The following is a 19,431-nucleotide window of genomic DNA, read 5'->3' as shown; positions in this document are numbered from 1 at the left end:
TGAAAAAAATGACAGCCGGGCAGAGAGCGCTGTCTGTCCGCTGCCTGGCTGTAAGTCAAAGCAGCGGCAGCAGGCTGGTCCATCACTATTTTCAATTCTCCCGCTGGACGGCCGCAAGCCAATAGGAGCTTGCGGTCCGGCAGCCAATCATGAGCGGCTGCCGGACCGCGAGCTCCTATTGGCTCATGGCCGTCCAGACTAGGGAGAATTTGTAACAGCGACGGTGCTGCTGCTGTGCTGCCGCTGCTTTGACTATACGGCAGAAACTACATCCAGCCGGGTAGCGCACAGACAGCTTTCTCTGCCCGGCTGTCAATTCTTTAAAAAAAAGGTACATTCAGTACAAGTTTAATTTGCCGGCAAATTCGGTACTGTTGGATGGTATGCTATATAAGAAACTGTAAATAAATAAGGAAACACATTCATCACTATTGAACTGCCATCTGTAATGCTACAAAATACCTTACATAGGAAATATCTCTCTTGCTTTGTAGTCTAGCGAATGATCCATTAATAAAAATAGAGGCTACAAAATCCAATCTTACTATGGAAGGGTTGTTCTTCTGGTTTCCGGCTTTGGACATCCATTGCAGACACTGCAGTTTTAATAAAGCAGAGTTTGCGGAGAACTTTGGGCGAAGTTTTTATGGAGAGAATATTAAAATTTCATGTTTTTTTATATTTGAGCTTCTATTTGTTTAGCGATAAATAAGCATTGCATTTCGTGTCTCTCACAGAGGTCTTGTGGCCAGTTATGAGGCCCATAAATCACTTTGGAACTGATAAATTGGTTAAGCCGTTAAAAAACATATTTGTGCTTAGAAAGAACATTTTAACTCCTTTCTTTCTCTCAAAGGCAAAAGATGAAACATTCATCATAAGGAAGTGATTTTTGTTTTCTCTTAGTTTCTTAGTCTGGAAATACAGTATGTCTATGTATGAAAAGGAATTGTACTGCGGTACACGGTGTTAGATATGAATAATTCGGAAGATTTGTATGTGTATGGACTGTAATGTTAGGTTGTAGTCTGTATTATATTTTTCTGTTATTTCAATAGAAATAAAAATATATACAAATTAATCATAATATAACTCAATAATTCCCATTGCATAGGTAGGCAATGGGAATAGCTGCCTACCCTGTAGCTGCCTACCCTCCTGCATTCTGATATAGCAGCAATCTCCAGCAATCTCCCTCTCTCCCTTATTAGTCTAGCAATCTCCCTCATTTCACCCAGCCCACATTACACTGTTACATTTTTGGGGAAAAAAGGAATGAGAGACAGAGAGACCATTTCCCAGCACTTTAGCAAGTATAGTAGCTCTTACTAACTGCTTTGGGGCTCATCTACATTTAGATATGTCATTTTACAAGATTCCTCTCAGATGTAGTAGTACTCACCCACGCTTCTAGGTGCCACGTTCACAATGTCTTTTCACAATCTCTCCATATATGGAAGCAGACACGCACTATGGGTGGAGCATGACACGCCCCCTCAATGGAGCACTTTGCAAAATTATGCTATCAACTATAATCTCCCTGAAACTAGTTTTCAAAATTAGGCAAGTATGGTGGTAGGCAAAATGTATTAGATTACTTGAGTATGTTGGATAGTCATCGTTGCACAAGTTATAGCTAAAAAATCTACTTTATGCACAATAAAATGGGTTTGTTTTTTTTTCTCTACTAATTTATTTGTTTCTACAACGGATGCAGTTGGATCATGATTCATTCCCCTGCTTCCTATATCATGCAGAAGTGCAGAATATTTGATCAGCAGAGGATTCTAGGGTATAAATAATGTGTATCTGTCAAGTGTGACATTCCAGGCAGGTACTGTATACTATATGGAAAAAGCCACAGAGTCAAATCAAGACATTGCAGTGATAGAGATAGACCCTAGTTCATAAAAGAATCTGTATCCTGTATCATTGCTCCTTTGACAAGTGTTTCCCAGGCAACGCTCCTTATAAAACAGCTCGCACTAGGCTCCTGTTCAAATGCATCCTATTTCTTCTACAATGGTCCCGCGTTCCAATGCTTGACAGTGATCAGCATTCTTTGCATGATCATTGGTGGTCCAGGGCTGCTGATAAGATTGTAATAAAATATTTAGCCAGCTGAGATCAGAAGAGGTTGTAATTGTGATTTATGGAAGGTTAAGCTGGTGTCATCTACTTTTACATTTTGACGCCTGAGTTTCATCTAGCAGTGTGATGTTAATCTTGAAAAGGTTAAGAGATAGCACAACTCACCTGTCAGCTTATGTGCTCATCTAAGCCGTTGAATTAGTTTTGACATATTTTATCAGTATACTTTTTAAATAAAATAAATAGGAAAAAGTAGATTCTATGAAATTGATACTTTAATATCATTCCTGTATGGTTTTTCAGATGGTTAATGCATATAGTAGTTAGGGCCTGATTTTGAGTGGACATATGTAATCTGTCTGCAGGGGAATGAGGTTAACGTTAGGCTGCCGAAGGCGAAAGTTACTGCTGCGGGAGAGGTGGTTTAGGGTGGGAGTTAAGGCAAGCCAAAGAATACTTTCCAAAAATTGCTAGCATTTTCACTGTTGAGATCTTTTTGACCACACTAATGACGTTTGGTTAAAAGGGTGGCCTACCATTGTCATATTTCGGGACTTTTGCCTGTATTTTCTGGGTCTTTACATCAATTGTATGATGCAGTCATCCTTATGAGGATTCTTCAATACATGAATTTAGGTTCAAATACGCCAATATTGTTTTTATCTTGTAAAAATATTTTAATTAGAGTCCCTACCCTTTAAATAAAAAAAGGTCTTATTTTAATGTTTTATCGGATTGCATTATACAGGTTCAATCTCCCATATCTAATTATTCTAAAATATAGTATTTTTAGAAAAACACAATTTTTTAAGTGCAACGAAGATCATACTCAAGCTTTCATTCTCTAAATTATTTATAAAAAATGTACAATATGACCTTTAGGCTTATATGAACACCAATGCCTGTGTTAAGACTAGGTTCCCATTCCCAAAATATTACTATTTGTATTATTATTATTATTATTATTATTGGCAGATGCATACAAGTTGGTAGGTGCTTAGTGGTTGTTCATTCCAAACCAAAGTAGGTTTTATTGGATATAAGAGATACATGTGATTGAAGATAAATATCTCACAATATGAAAAGTTATCAATCTCTTGGGGTAAGTATTGTACAACCATACAGCACTGTGACACTCTAATAACTCAGTGACAGGCTTGGTATATTGATATATGCCTTCTCATGCACATCAGATCGGAAGTCAGACCTGATGCACGTCCGGCCTCTGACTCGAACCCCCTCCCACCAGTGGAAAATGAGGTTGCATGCTATACCTATGTCAAAGCACTGCATGCAATGTATCACATGCGAGCCTGTCGCTGTGAAGGTCCTGGGTGTCTCAAGGGGGATTGGATGATTCTACGCTGCTGTATAATGGAGTGCTCTAAACTGTTATGTTTAAGCAATATATTGGCCTGTATGCAGGGTCATACGCAGGGAGAAGTATGCACGGCACCTATCCGTATACTTGGTTTCATGCTCCTACTATATATGATGTAAAGGATACTCCTGGACTTGCCTACTTAGTTTCAAGTGAAGATAAGCTTGAAAAGCATATGGCTTTGCATTCACCATACTGGAGCATCTCCAGTTCCACAGTGCAAAAACATAATTTATACAGTGCACAAAAAATCAACATATTCAGTCATTCATATCAGTCCATGCACCAGTGATGCCTACATTATATATTCCCCACCACATGTACACACATAAACATTAGGGTCAATATTTGTCAGGAGCCAGTTTTGGATTTTGAGAGAAAACTGGTTACATGGAGGAAAACCATGTGCAGATGGAGCCGGCTTTGTCTTTGCAGGGGCGGTCGAAACTATCGTTGGCTCCCGCCACCTCCTGCCAGGGGGCGCACGTGCCCAAGATGCTTGCGCACCCCGTGGCAACAGAGCTTCCGGCCGACGTCCGCCATCTCCCCCGTGGACAGTCCCCCTCACCGCCCTGACCCCCCCTCACTGACCCCCCCCCCCTAACCCTGCCCATCTCCCTGAAGCAGAGATGGGCAGGATGCCCCTGCCGCCGAGAGACTGCGCAGTTCAATGGAGTCCCTGTATCCCGGGGCTCGCCAGAGGGGACATTCTGGCGGGCGCTGAGCAAAGATGACAGGGGCTCCATCTGTAAGTACAAGGAGAATATACAAACTCCACACAGTAAGGGCTGTGGCAGTAATCAAACAACCTCAGTGCTGCAAGGCAGCAATACTAACCAGTACAATAATTGTGCATCTGCCCACACTGAGAAGCAATTCAGTAAGGCCACTACTCCTCACAATAACTTCACTTTCTGACCATGGCACGTCTGCATTACATAGAACAGATTTGTGTCGCTGATTATCTGAAACATCAGCTAATTTAAAGCTGTTTCATGTTTATTTTAAAGCAATTTTCACTTGGCTCTGCTCTCCTGCTATGGAAGTACACTCAAGGGGCTCTTAAAGATGGAGGTTGAATAGTAAATATCTCTAAAGTAGTCGTTGCATTACATGACTGTTGCTTGAATGAGGGGCAGCTGCTTGCATAACGCAAACAATCTGCTACATTCAACAGCTTTAATACAATTGCAGGGGCCAGTGGGATTCTGGAGATGGGGAAATATTTATTGCAAACAAAAACATTGTTATGTGCAGTATTCCTCATTATTATTGTATAAACGTAGAAACTGTATAGTGTGTACATTACCTACTTTCCGCACCAGCTGCTCCAAGTACAATCTCTTATACTGCAATTGACTGGCAAAATGGTTACAGATATCTATGCACACACATTGGTCCTGTTGGAGAAAGTGCGCTGTATAAATGATTGTTGCAGCACAAATCTGCATCTGCAGAGTTTGGAGGAGAAGGGACTTCTGAGTACCCAGGACCTCCATGCTCTGTGATGGAGAATTCTCTATTATAGTCAGATGTTCTAGTAATGTATTGGGGGGCAGGGTAGGCAGACACGCTCTTCAATTACATCCCCTGTATTTAAAACTCACATTGTCAGTATTGTCCTACCTGGTACTTGGAGCTACTGTAACAACCTAATATTCCTCACACACACACACACTTTTAACCCCTGATTGTACCCAAAGTCGTCTTAACAACATTATAGGCCCTGGCAAAGCAAATGACTGTGACACCCATTCACAGGAACAATTTAAATAAAACATCAATAATTGCCCATCCTGTCGTACATTTGATGTCACTAATTCAGTCATCTTTTGTTTCAGGTTCTTCACTAGTGATCTGCATTGTGTCTGTAACATCTGCGTTGGACAGCTATGGAGCTGGGGAAAAGTGAGTGACCATAAAAAAGCTTCAAAAGCTAGTCTGCTGCCTTTTGTGTTTGTGCATGTGTGAGAAAGAGATGTAGTTTCACTCTCTGCCAGCAGATGGCAGTGTTTCTGAGACTCACAGATACTAGACATATATACATGACATAGATATTTAATTTGACTTTCTGTTTTGGGTTTGCAGAGTGAAGATAAATTGTCCCCTCATTAGGGAACCTCTCCTCTCATTTATCCAGCATAAATAGGGTTCTATTATAGCTATCTTCGAGGCACTAAAACAGGAGCTTTGAAACGTTTTGGACAGAACACATCTTTCCATAAGGCTACACTGTAGTCATGATTAATCATGGTTTACTATTATTTACTTTTTCCTATTAGATATACTTAGACAACAGTAACAATATAAAGTACATTATTAAATAAAAGTTGAACCTTAAGCAGATGCTGATGCCTCACCATGGTTTTCACCTTGACTCAAAAATCTTAAGAACTCTGATGTGAAAAGTAAATACTAAAACAGCTACACATGTGTAAGAGACCGCACCACAGTGCCTGCTTTTTAGTCTCTAGGCTATTGATATAAGTGCTTTGGTTAACTCTCTCTCTCTCTTAGAGGTACATTTGCTCAAGTGCGGGATCTTAGAAGTGGAGATGTTGCCCATAGTTTGGTTGCTATGGGCAACATCACTGTTGATGTGTATAGTAGCAGAATCATGAGCACACCTGCAGCATAGATCTGACACAGGTCATTATTCACCATGAGGCAGACACTGGGCGGTATTCAATGTGAATACCTGCGAGGTGCAGCGAAACCTTTTTAGGATTCGCTGCACATTCGCCACGTTCCGGAGCCAGCGGGCTCCGGTATTCAACGTGTCAGGGGCTCGCTGCCCCTGACAGGCGAATATGAGCTCCTGCGGCGAATGCCGCAGGGAGCCTGAGGAGGGTGCCAGGCAGAGAGATGGAAGTCTCTCTGCCTGCCCCTGAACGTTTGTGGGGGGCAGGTGGGCTCCCCGGACGCCAGGCAGCACAGGCTGCCCCCCCGGGGGTGCCAGCAGGGGAGCGTATATTTACTACACACGATCGTAACGATCGAGTGCAGTGAATATATGAATATGTAATGAGCGGCTTGGCTCCGGCGCCCCCTGCTGGCTGCTGTGTAAAAAAAAAAAAAAATAATAATATTTTTTTTTAAATTAAATATATATTCATGTGCTTACAGCACATGAATAAAAATAGCATGCCCCTCCTCAGAATAAAATTCCTGATTTTTAGACACCAAATGTAAAAAACAAAACACTTTATTTTAAAAGTTCACATTCCACTTCTCCATAAAAAGATAGCGATTGCTACTCGGTGAATCATGGCGAAAAAAACCTTCAAATGTATTCGCCATGTGGTCATTGAATAGGGTGATTCACCGTTTTTGTCAAAAATTCGCCAAACAGCACAAATTCGCCATAAAAACATGGCGAATCAGGCTCATTGAATACCGCCCATAAAGTGAAAGTAAGTGAGACTAACCAGGAAGTAAGTCCCCTCAGCATGACATAATCTCCCAGGATGCACAGCATGCATTTACATCCCCCCTTTTAAACTGGAAGGATACAAACATGAATGCAACAATATTAGGCATGAGCAAAATAATTGATATCATACAATAAAGTCTTGAAACTTTGGGTTGGGTTTGGACACTCAGCCTGATCTGGTAATGGTATATTGGGAATCTATAGGTATGTCCACGGTGACACCAGAGGGCTCTACTACTTCAGGGGAGGGACTGTCCATGTAATGTGGATCATCACTGACATTGGTTGCAGCTGTGGTAGAAACTGGTGAGTCAGGCTGTGTAGAGCTTTCTTCAGGTACACTTAACAGATGGCGGCGGTAGCGTTCATAGAGGGCATTATCAGACTGTACCACATAGCTATGTCACATAGCTATTTGGATGACCTGCAGGATTCTGAACAACTGCCATTCTGTCAAATCACTGCTCGGTTTGCATGCGGACTGGCTGGCCTTGAGACAGTGGTGGCAAACGCGAGGCTGATCTGTCATAACAAACCTTGGCAGACATTCTCCGCTTGCTGATGGTTTCATGTACCTGTGGCTCTACTCTGGGTTGCAGGAGCTGCTTTGCCATTGGGATGCCTGTGCGAGTGCGCCGTGCTAATAGGCATTGTGCAGGGGATGGGAGTCCATATCGAGGTGTGTTTCTCAGGTTTAGCAGTGCCAAGTCTGATCCATCTCGTGCACACTTCTCCATTAGGTGCTTTGCAGAGCGGACTGCACACTCTGCCAACCCATTGGACTGTGGGTAGTGCGGACTACTAGTGATGTGCTGGAAGTCCCATGTGTTTGCAAAGTCCTTGAACTCTCTGCTCTTGAATTGCATGGCATTATCAGTGATCAGCTGTTGTGGGGTGCCATGGGCTGCAAAGTGTCTTTTCAGCTTTGAAATTACCATATGACTTGTGGTGCTGGGCAAGTAGTTTATTTCAAACCATCCTGAATAGAAGTCAACTAGTACCAGGTACTCCTTCCCCCTCCACTCAAATAAATCAGCTGCCAGAATGGACCATGGAAGATCTGGAATGTCATGAAGCAGCATGGGCTCCCGTGGCTGGTGTGGATGTAGGGCATTGCAGGGTGCACAAAGCGAAACAGTCACCGTACATGGAGGGCCAGAACGCGGTTTCACAGGCCCTGCGCTTGGTGGCCTCCGGGCCGGCATGGCCCTGGTGCATCTGCTGGGTGTAGGACGTTTGAAGGGCTGCCGGGATCACAAAGCAGTGACCCCGCAGGATGATACCATCAGACACGGTGAGCTCAGCTCTCATACAGTAGAATGGGTGAAGACACTGCGGCAGTTCCTTAGAAGAGGATGGCCAGCCATTGAGGATCACGGCAGAGAGACGCTGGGAAAGATCATCTACAAGTGTGGCAGCCACTTGGTAGGGAGCACCTCCACAGCCACGACCTCATAGTCATCCTCTGCATTGTTCATGTCAGTAGTCAAAAGGAAGGCTCTAGATAGAGCATCAGCAATGAACATTTCCTTGCCTCGCTTGTATACGACATCCAGGTTGTACCACTGCAGCTTGAGCATCATGCCCTGAATATGGGAGGAGTGAGAGTGGATGGGCTTCTTCAGTATAGTGCTGAGGGGCTGATGGTCAGTTTCCACTGTGACAGGACGGCCATAGATGAAGTCATGGAACCGGTGCCAACAATTATTTCTCAATTTGTGAATACCTGGTTTATTATGAGGGCCCTGGAAGAAAAAGCCACTGGCCTTCAGTGTTGGAGGCACACAGCCCATAGACCACTCTATGAAGTGTCGGCGGAGAGGACAACTGGGTCATGCATGTTGAAGTATTGCAGGACCGGTGGACTTGTCAGCATGGTCTTAAATCGATCAACAGAAGCCGTGTATGGTGGAGCAGCTGGCACAGAGGCGCAGTGGTTTCACTGTATTGCGGAACAAACTTGGACAAATAGTTGGTCATACCCAGGAAATGCTGTAGTGCCTGTTGGTCAGCTGGAAGCGGCATTTGCAGGATGGCAGTGACCTTATTCGGGTCTGGTTTGGCCCACGTTCACCACTTCTGTAACTCTGAACTTACATTTGTCTGGGTTGAGCTTGAGGTTCAAAGCACCTCTTGAAGTCACTGGTCATGTTCTTCCATAGTACGGCCCCATATCAGGATGTCATTGACGATGATGTCACAGGGATAGCCTGCAAAAATTGCTCCATACAACGCTGGAAGACCTCACTACCCATGGTGATTCCATAGGGCCTGCGGAGGAAGACATACCGCCCTATTGGGGTCATGAAAGCAGTGAGTAGGGATGAAGCTCTGTCCAAAGGGATTTGCCAGAAGCCGCACTTTGCATCCAGAGTACTGAAGACTGTGGCACTAGGCATGTCAGCAATCACTTGCTCGATGGTGCGGAGAGGGTGATATGGACTCAGGAGTGCTTTGTTCAAGTGTACTGGATCAATGCAAAGACGTACAGTCCCATTTTTTTTTGATGCGGCCACCATGGTGGACACCCACTGTGTTGCTTCCTCTATGGGGGCAGTGACACCCAATTGAGTCATTCTGTTGATCTCTTGGATAACTTTGTCTTTCATTGCAATAGGGACCCTCCGGGGGGCACAGACACACAATGGAGTCATCCAGTCTCATAACAGGAAGCTTGCCAAGTGTACTGCAATCAAATAAGTCCTGAAAGTAAAACGGTCATCTGTATTGTGTGTACCTCTGGGCCCAATTTGAGAAGGCCTAGCTTCATACTCTCAGGGAGGCCTAACAGTGATTTAACCTGCTGATCCACAATGTGGAATAGCAAATCAGCACGGGTAAACTGTATCTTTGGCCAACATATGCTATCAAGTTGATCTTGTCTTGTGGGTTAATCTGTGCAGTTGGATCTATTTCACGCAGTTGTTTGTAGGACATGACATTGCACTTAGCTCCTGAGTCTATTTTGACTGTGGCCACCTTGTTCATATGCTTTGCTTTCAGCTTGATAAATATTTTGCTCTTCTCATCCAACTAGTCTACACTGTCACAGACTGTCATGCGAATTGTGTCACACCCTGGCTCAGTTTCAGCCTGATTAATTGGCCGGGGTGGGCGGCTATAGCGTTACTCAGACTGTCGCTTTATGGAAGTTTGATCTTTGGAGCGGCAGCACCTTGCAAAATGATTCCACTTGCCACATGCATTACATCATTTATCATATGCAGGACAGCTTTGCCTGCCAGGAGGGTGCTGTGCTGCGCAGTTCCCACATGTGGAGGATCGGTGTGGAACGGCCGCCATGACACACACCTCAGCGTCTTTTTTTAGCTCCCTTATGCCCTTTTCAGACTGTTCATGTAGCATACAGATGCTTATGGCAGTTTCTAATGTGAGGCCCTTCTCCCGCAGAAGCTGTGCACGTACCTTGTCGCTGCGTATGCCGCATACAATTCTGTCATAGATGAGCTTGTCTGTGAGGATACCGAAATTGCACTTCTTTGCCACCAGCTTTAGCGTGGAGACGTAGGACTGAATAGTGTCGTAATCCTTTTGGTTTGTGCTGTTGAAGATATGTCTGTCCATAATGACATTCTTTACAGGCATGCAGATCTCTTCAAACATTGCAAGTAGGGTGTCAGGATCTTCTCTGTCTTCTCCATCAGTGTATAGAAAAGCATCTGACTTGTCCACAGCATTGGTGCCTGCGAGGTTCAGCAGCGTGTATGCCTGGACTATTTTTGATTTGTCTGAAAGACCTGCTATGCAGTACACGTGCCATTCCCTTTTAAACCTCAGCTAGTTTTCAGCAATGTTTTCATCAAATAATCAGCGGATCTATTCTTCTCAGACCATGTGCCATGACAATCCCTCTTCTGACACCATGTAGATGTGTATAGTAGCAGAATCACGAGCACACGTGCAGCATAGATGTGACACAGGTCTTTATTCACCATGAGGAAGACACTAAGTGAAAATTAGTGAGCCAAAACAGGAAGTACGTCCCCTCAGCATGACATCATCTCCCAGGATGCACAGCATGCATTTACAATCTCCATTTCTAAAAACCTGCACTTTACTAAATATAACCCTTAGTGTGCTGTTTTATATATCCTGTGTCTATCTTGTTTGAAGTTTTGAGACCAACTGCAGGGAGTTCTTACTCAGCCACCTACAAGAGTGCATAAACAAGTATATCAAGGGCCAATATAAGGAACTGTCACACACCCTCTTTTCTACTAGAAAGGAATCTAGGACGCGAGGGCATGAGTATAGATTAGAAGAAAAAAGATTTCATTCAGCTAGTAGAAAGAATTTCTTTACGGTCAGAACAGTCAAACTCTGGAACTCTCTTCCCAGAGAGGTGGTAACGGCTGGCTCATTAAATGCGTTCAAGGCAAAGTTGGACAAACATTTACTGGAGAAAAACATCCATGGGTACAAATAAGAAATATAATTTGTCTGTAAAATACCAGAACCTACCAAATCAGCAATGGATATCTATACCAGGTTGAACTAGATGGACGCAAGTCTTTTTTCAGCCTTACCTACTATGTAACTATGTAACTATGTAACTAGCTCACCAGTGATTGCTGGAGCATTGATGTGTTTTACTGATAATGTTGCTATTAGGGCCGGTTCTAGGCCAAGTAGAGCCCACGGTGAAAGTCCCTCTAGTGACTCCTTTTAAAAATATATATAGACATTTTGTATCTGAAAAGTACACCTAAGCTACAGTATATGGTAGTTTCACTGCAATGGAAAATGTTTGAAGAATTTCATAAGCCCTGGGCAGACTGTCTGCAGATCGTCTCTATTCATGTAGGAGATCTGAAAGATGTCTGTACAGTATATTTAGGAATATAATCAATGTCATCATGTCCCAGCCCTGTCTTTTCAGCCTCCTGCATCTTGTCCTGATGTAAATCCAGAATCCTGCCCTGATATAATTCCAGCTTCTGCCCCCATGTAACTCCAGCGCTCTGCTATCCCGCATTCTGCTATCCCATTGTTTGCCACGATCAGTAATTCCACTTCCACACAAAAATCCCAGACCTGAGCCGGTTTAGTGAACACGGTTTCAACCTGTGTTACAGCTGCTTTAACCCCCTTCACATCCATGTTGGGCCCAGGTTATTCCTGTGTCATCCGCTATCAAACTATATCTTGGCTATTTCTATCTCAAGATAATAAATTTATATTTGTATTATGTCATTTTTTTGTCCAACTTCCATATTTTTGATTGGATTATTAGAAATGCAAAGTAGGAGTACAACACAGTTAAATGGGAATAGGGTTGTCTTTGTTCTCCAGACATGTACAGTACAGTTGCCCTGTCCTGTCTGACTGTTCACTTTTATGCCTTTTTGTCCTACAGTAGTTCCTCTGGGATCTCCTAACATACAGGTCCTAACCAATTCTGTTAGAAGTGGGAAAAAAACCCTAATGAAATATATTTGTGATCAGCACTTCGCTGCATAATCTCCCTTTATATTATGTAATAACAAGTTTAATTGCTATGTAAGATACAGTATTAAGTAATCACAAAACTTTTGAATTAGAAAATAAAATAGATACAAGTTCTAATTTAGTATAATACGCTGCATTTCTTCTAAAGCAGGAATGGGGAACCTTCGGCCCTCCAGCTGCTGTTGAACTACACATCCCAGCATGCCCTGCTACAGTTTTGCTATTTGGCCATACTAAAACTGTTGCATGGCACACTGGGATGTGTAGTTCAACAACAGTTGGATGCCAGAAGGTTCCCCATCGTAAATGATCATTTACTTTAATCAATTTTAAGGGACGTAACTGCATGGCTTGTATGCTACATTAATATGAGTGATGTACAAGCATTAAATATATCTTATTCATTATACTAGGTATCCTAAAATTATATTAAGATATTGTTTTATTTCCTACCACGTAGTGTAGAGGATGCCTAAGAAGGATTAGTTTAATTTCCTCTAATCACTAACAGGGAAGGTTTCACAGCCCATGAGTCACTGTTTGATACAAATGAATATTCACTGGAATATAGATAGAAAATAATGCCATCTTGAGATTGAGTTTTAGAAAACAAGAGTGGGCGTTTTGTCTAATGATTTATATACAGCCATTATCCACACTTTCCACAGGCTGGCTTCACTACTCTTAGTTTTGCAATTATAAGTATTGTAATTCGTCAGTACTTGAGCCTTTTGTTTCATTTGAGTAGAACAAAGTACTGTATATTTATAATACACATTTTGAATAACTGTCTCTGAGAGGCCAAGCTCTACATGTTGATTATAGGGTAATAACAAAGGGATGCCAGATTATGATCACAAGAAATGTTCTTCTGATTTGGAAATTTTTATTTTAGGATAATAGTGTGTGGTTAGTTTATGCCTGAGAAAAGAAAAGAATAAGATATGAAGCATTGCTTTATTGTCTCTGCTAATATTATTGAGCAACAGATCCTCTCTTCACCTATCTGGATCTATATATATTAAACTACAGTATTTTCCGTGCAAAAGGTGCATTTTTATTCGGCAACGTTTCGGAAGGCTTGAGAAAGGGGTGAGATATCCCTGAAACGTTGCCGAATAAAATTGCACCTTTTGCACGGAAAATAGTTGCCCTGAGTGCCGCCTGTCTTGCTATTGTGTGTGCGTGTGTGTGTATATATATATATATATAAAAGGAAAAAAGCGCACCAGTAAGTATCAAAGTGGTATAAAATGTACTAGGTACACATACATCGAAAAAAGAGACAATCAGCTTGCCAGCAAACATGGAGGTACATCAACCGATCAGATGGAATATTCGGGGAACGTCAGATGGTACATCAGGAAACAGCACCCAAGATAGACCACTCTCACCGCCGCACTTGTAAGCCAGAACCTGGGACGTTAGCACCGTCAGAATGTCGGGACCTCTCAACACACTGCTGGAAGTGGATAGCACAAGATGTCACCACGTCAGGAGTCAAAGCCACGGCTAACGCGTTTCGTCACCGTAGGACTTCGTCACCCCCTGACGACATCACCCCTTGACGAAGTCTCCTCCCTATATATATATATATATATATATATATATATATATATATATATATATTATGCAAAATTGTTTAAAAAAAAACCATCAGTCACTTTGCATTTGGCTATGAAATACTGCACTTGCAGAATATGGCCTAAAGTGTTATATGCCAACTACAGAATACCACACAGTGAAAACAGGTGACTATCATTGTCTCAGCTCTATTTGTAAGATGTCATTTTTGCGAAATGTGAATATACAAATGCACTATAGAATGGTGACTCAAAAGAATTGAAATATTGTATTGATAGAACATCACACCTCCGCAGAGAAGTTTGTTCCACTTTGATACTCAATTTGCACTGCAGTATTGCTCATTACTTCTTGCTAAAGTTCACATTGGGATACAGAGGCAGGAGTATTTCACTTTATACATATGCTTAAAGAAATAATATATAAGTAAAACTCCAAATGATTTAATCTCTACGTGTAAAACGTATAATACACTGCTAACTGGCACCATATTTTTATTTTTCATGCCAGAATGGCACATGTGCCTACATCCTTAAAACATATACCCTGGTAACATGAGATTAGATCAATCCATCACTCCACAAAGAATAAACCTCTTGCAAGTTATAGACTCAGATTACGATGACAAGCATTCACATGGTCATTTATCAAATGCCCCGGAGAGCCACATTCCCAAAAACTGCTACACGTATATATTTATTTCGCAAAATCCTTCAACATCAGCAACAAACCAAGTCAGTTTCATATATACTATGGTTTGCTTTCACTGCTTTCACTGCTGTTTTCTCACTCTGTATGCTAAACCAATCCCGTCTTTATTGGAAAAAGAAATTTACCCTGCTGGCTCCACTAAGAACTCTGCAAACTGAGAACTTTGCCTAGAAAAATAGAAGTTTTTCAAATGCTCTTATTACAAAAGATATTGCCTGAGGCAGCACTCTCTATTCTGAGCCCTGGGCAGCTTCACTTGGTATGAGATATTCAGCACTTTTCTACTTGGATTTTGTCTATATTCATCTTTAAAGGGTCCAATTCATTGAACTTTTTCAAAAAAGATTTTCCTGTAAAATTTTGTTATTTTTGGAGATTTGTTTAGACCTCCAATAAATGTAACTACATACTGTCCTTCTTATATGGTACATTAATCAGTGGTCATCGTTCTTGTACTTTATTGCATCTTCACATCCCTGTGTTATCATACATGTACTAAGTAATTAATTTTGGGCTAAAATGCTGTAGAATGAAAAGCCAATAAAAATCCTGCCCATTAAAGATTAATTTAGCAATCTCTTTTTGGAAATTACAAAAACACTGAGCAGAAAGAATGCTTGTATAGTGCATATGATAAAGAACGGTAATTAACTGACTCTTGTGAAGTGATAAAGTGTCTGGTTTTTATCACTGGCCAATCTGCTCCTAACTTTGAAGTTCCAGACTTGGTTTGAAAAATTATCGATGGGAGCTAATTGGCCGGTGATAAAAACCAGAGACTTTATCACTTCATCAAGCTTAATAAATCTACCCCTCATAAATTGCACATTGACCTTTTGTATAATTATCCAGTAAGCAATCTCTCTCACTTATGTTGGACCAGTGTGTACAAACAAGACTGTACAAGAAGCTGATGATCACTCTGGCTGGCATTAAGTAATAATAAATATCCAGTACTGTGTAGTGTTGTTAATTATATGATGGTCATCATTTTATATTCATGTAGAATATTAAATATGTCAATGTAGGCTTGTTTCATAAATTAATAAATACTGATTTATCATGTGCCAGGCTCAATTCTGTTATGTGCCAGATTTATTTCTCCATGTATCAAATCCCTACATCTCCAGGTGTAGGAAATATGGCATGGCAGGGGATTTATAATACAGCATTTATATATCACCAGTCAGCACAGAAAATGGAACCAAAGTTCTTCAGTAGATTAAATTTGAACGTCTGTCTTCAGTAATTCACTGGTTTCCTCAATGGAATAAACAGTAGTAAACATAGATGGGATTAAGGGGGTCATTCCGGTATCTGGATTTGTTACAATACAGCGCAAGTCATAGCACTGTATTGTAATTCAGCAGGAGGAATTTATTCCTAGGAGGCAGTATCAGATCTCTTTCCCACCCTTGGATGGCTTACAGCAAGCTAAGACAGAGATCCCTGATCTCTTCCCACCCTCACCCCTTAAAGGGCAGTGACACAAACAGAGCCTTTCACTACCCACTCCCAGCCCCTGAACAGCAGAAGACTGTCTATCAGTGTTGCGGTGAGGTCAGTGGAGGGTGAGGCACCTAGACAGGCTCCCACACCCCCCTCCCCTGGCAGCAAATCAGCAGCAGAGCTGGCTCTAGCCAATTTGATTTCCTATGTATTTGCCTATGACTAGGGCTGGCTCTGATCAGCTCAGGGTGCAACCCGTCATGCCGCCCCATGCCCCCGCCCCCTGCCCACATTGCTGGGTGCAAAAAGGATGGTGAATTAGCTATTTTCCATACCTGTTTGCACCAAGCCGCTGAACATGCACAGCCGCTAAACATCGCTACCCCATTCAAACGCGCAGGGGAGCGATGGGACTTGAATATGGTCCATTGTCCAGTATTTTCCTCCATTTGAAAATAAAAGCCCCAGCAGCATTCGGGTGCGCTATATTAGGTCGACAATAGCAAAAGATCGTCATGGAAAATGTTGACACAGGAAAAGGTCAACATTAGTTTTTTGCTATCAACAATGACACCTAAGAATGTGGACCGCCAATTAGTCTACTGTGTCCCCTGGCATGGCTATGGAAAAATATCACAAAAGAAATTATGTTGACCCTTTTATGTGTAGACCATAGTCATATTGACCTTTCGCGTGCATTTGCCTTTTTGATCATGTCAACCATATGTCTGATGACCAAATTATGTTGATTTATTGACTGTCGACCTGGACCATGGGTAGGAAACCTGTGGCTATTCAGCTGTTGTGAAACTACAAGTTCCAGCATGCCGTGCCACAGTTTTAGCAGTTTGTAATAGTAAAACTGTGGCAGGGCATGCTGGGACTTGTTTCACAACAACTGGAGAGCCACAGGTACATATGCCTGACCTAGACTTTGTCTGTCAGCCATCCATATACTGCAGTGTCCCGCTCCTAACTACAACAGCATATACAGTAAGTAGATTTCCAAGTGTTTTATAGTGTTTGTCACTGGGCTGGGCTATTCTATTTGCCCCCAATAAGCCGGTGCCTGTCTCGGCTTATCTGGGATATTGTTTAACCAGCTTCTGATAGGTAAAGTAAAATCCACGTTTTGTGTGAAAAAAAAAACATCCTGTAGGTTTCACTAAATAGTTTTTTTGGATATGCCAAAATAACATCAGCAAAACATCAGAAACATATGCAAAAAACAGCATTTTTTCACACCTGATGATTTTGCTGCGGTAATTGAATACCGACCCTTGAATGTGCTCAGTATTGTCCACTTACAATTATTTAATTAGTATAACTGCAGGGCCGTCTTACCTCCAAGTCTGTCTGTTGTTACTCTGTTTGATCACGGTCTACAATTGAAAAGGGCAACATAATCTATGTAAGAAACTGTAAATAAATAATAAATACAGTAAATAGCTCTTAAAATCAGTGTTATCCATAGCCTACCCTTCTGACCTCTATGACTCCCATACCAGCCTTCTCCACCACACCTTTATCTCTCTTTCCCTACCTCAGTGTTTGGCCAGATTGGATGCATGGATACATGACCAATTTACTCCATGGCTTCAGTTGCGCTTTTGCATAGCAGCCAATCTCTCATACGACTGAGGGAAGAAAGGCGGGGGGGGGGGGGTCTATAGACTTTGGGCGGTATTCAATGAGGCTGATTCGCCAGGTTTTTATGGCGATTTTGTGCTGTAAGGCGAATTTCTGACTAAAACGGAGAATCACCCTATTCAATGACCAGATGGCGAATACATTTCAAGGTTTTTTTCGCCATGATTCACCGAGTAGCAATCGCTATCTTTTTATGGTGAAGTGGAAGGTGAACTTTTAAAATACAATTGGTGTCAAAAAATCTGGAATTTTATTCTGAGGAGGGGCATGCTATTTTTATTCATGTGCTGTAAGCACATGAATATATATTTAATAAATAATAAATAAATAATAAATAAATAAATAAAATAAACAATTTTTTTTTACACAGACCAGCCAGCAGGGGGCCGGAGCTGAGCCGCTCATTAGATATTCATATATTCACTTCACCCGATCATTACATATTCATGATCGGGTGTAGTGAATATACCCGGTCCCCTGCTGGCACCCCCGGGGGGCAGCCTGTGCTGCCTGGCACCCGGGGAGCCCACCTCCCCCCGCGTCCGCCACAGGAGCTCAAATTCGCCAGTCAGGGGCAGCGAGCCCCTGACTCGTTGAATACCGGAGCCGGCGAGGCTCCGGAACGCAGCGAGTAGTGGCGAATGTGCAGCGAATCCTAAACAGGATTCGCTGCACGTCGCCGGTATTCACATTGAATACCGCCCAATGTAGAAGTTAGAGTGATTCTAATGTCTGAATATGGGTCTGTGTGAAAGCAGGCATAGGACTTCAGAACCACTGCTGTCTTGCAACAGGCAGTAGGTAATATCAATGGAGGGAGTTTTAAACATTAGTGGTGGCAGGCAACATGCATGGTAGATCCCTCCTTCATGTACTGTACATATCCCATCACAAAATTGTTATTGCCACTGCCATATGTGTATATACTGTAGATAACATTTACAAATGAAAGATGCAAATCATTCTACAAATTATTATTTTTTTAATCATAAATTTCTTTGCGTATGTTTAAGAAAACAGAATTACCATGGGCAACCATAGACAAAGCAGTGGCTTTTAAAACACTTAAGGCTTCAAAACATATTATGTGGGACTGTAACATGAATAAGGACTTCTAAATCTTTATTGATATGACAAAAAGCCTAATAATTACTAGATTGTAAGCTCCTCTGAGCAGGGCCCTCTTCCCTCCTGTTGTCAAAGCCCACTTCTCTTCACATGTCACTCACAGCTCTCCTATAATCCAACACTCAGTGACCATCTTCGTCTGCATACTCATCTCCATCATTGGCATCTAGCCTCTAGTTGTATTTTGATTGAGTCCTCACTACTTATATTTAAGCTGTAATGTGTATTGAACTGTGGCGCTCTTTATTTGTACTGTATTTTTGTTATTTATTCAATGTTATGCCAAGCATTGTCTCCCTGTATTGTTCCATTGTATGGCGCTGCGAAACACTTGTGGCGCCTTATAAATAAAATTATAATAATAATAATAATAATTATAATAATAATAAAAATTAATGAGATTCCAAGCACATGGAAACTTGTACAAAAAGAAATGTTGGTCATTTGGAATTAATCTGACTTTTGCAGCATTGGTTGGGAATTCAATTAGCAGCAGTAAAAAGTATCTTTTTAGTATATTTTTGCCCCATGTTTT

At 41.9% G+C, this 19,431-nt stretch overlaps 1 protein-coding gene across 4 annotated transcripts in view; it reads left to right on the top strand.

Moving 5' to 3' along the window:
* ADGRD1 (adhesion G protein-coupled receptor D1) overlaps positions 1-19,431 on the top strand; it is a 417,296-nt gene that overhangs the window by 335,683 nt on the left and 62,182 nt on the right. For all 4 annotated transcript variants that reach the window (XM_083150233.1, XM_083150230.1, XM_083150227.1 and 1 more), the window contains one exon: positions 5,314-5,380. In XM_083150233.1, coding sequence (XP_083006359.1) covers positions 5,314-5,380 — 67 coding nt within the window. The remainder of the gene's footprint in view (positions 1-5,313; positions 5,381-19,431) is intronic.

The sequence above is a fragment of the Crinia signifera genome, chromosome 1 (genome assembly GCF_055691185.1).
Source record: "Crinia signifera chromosome 1, ASM5569118v1, whole genome shotgun sequence".
Lineage (NCBI taxonomy): Eukaryota > Metazoa > Chordata > Amphibia > Anura > Myobatrachidae > Crinia > Crinia signifera.
This window is presented reverse-complemented; position numbering and strand designations above follow the sequence as displayed.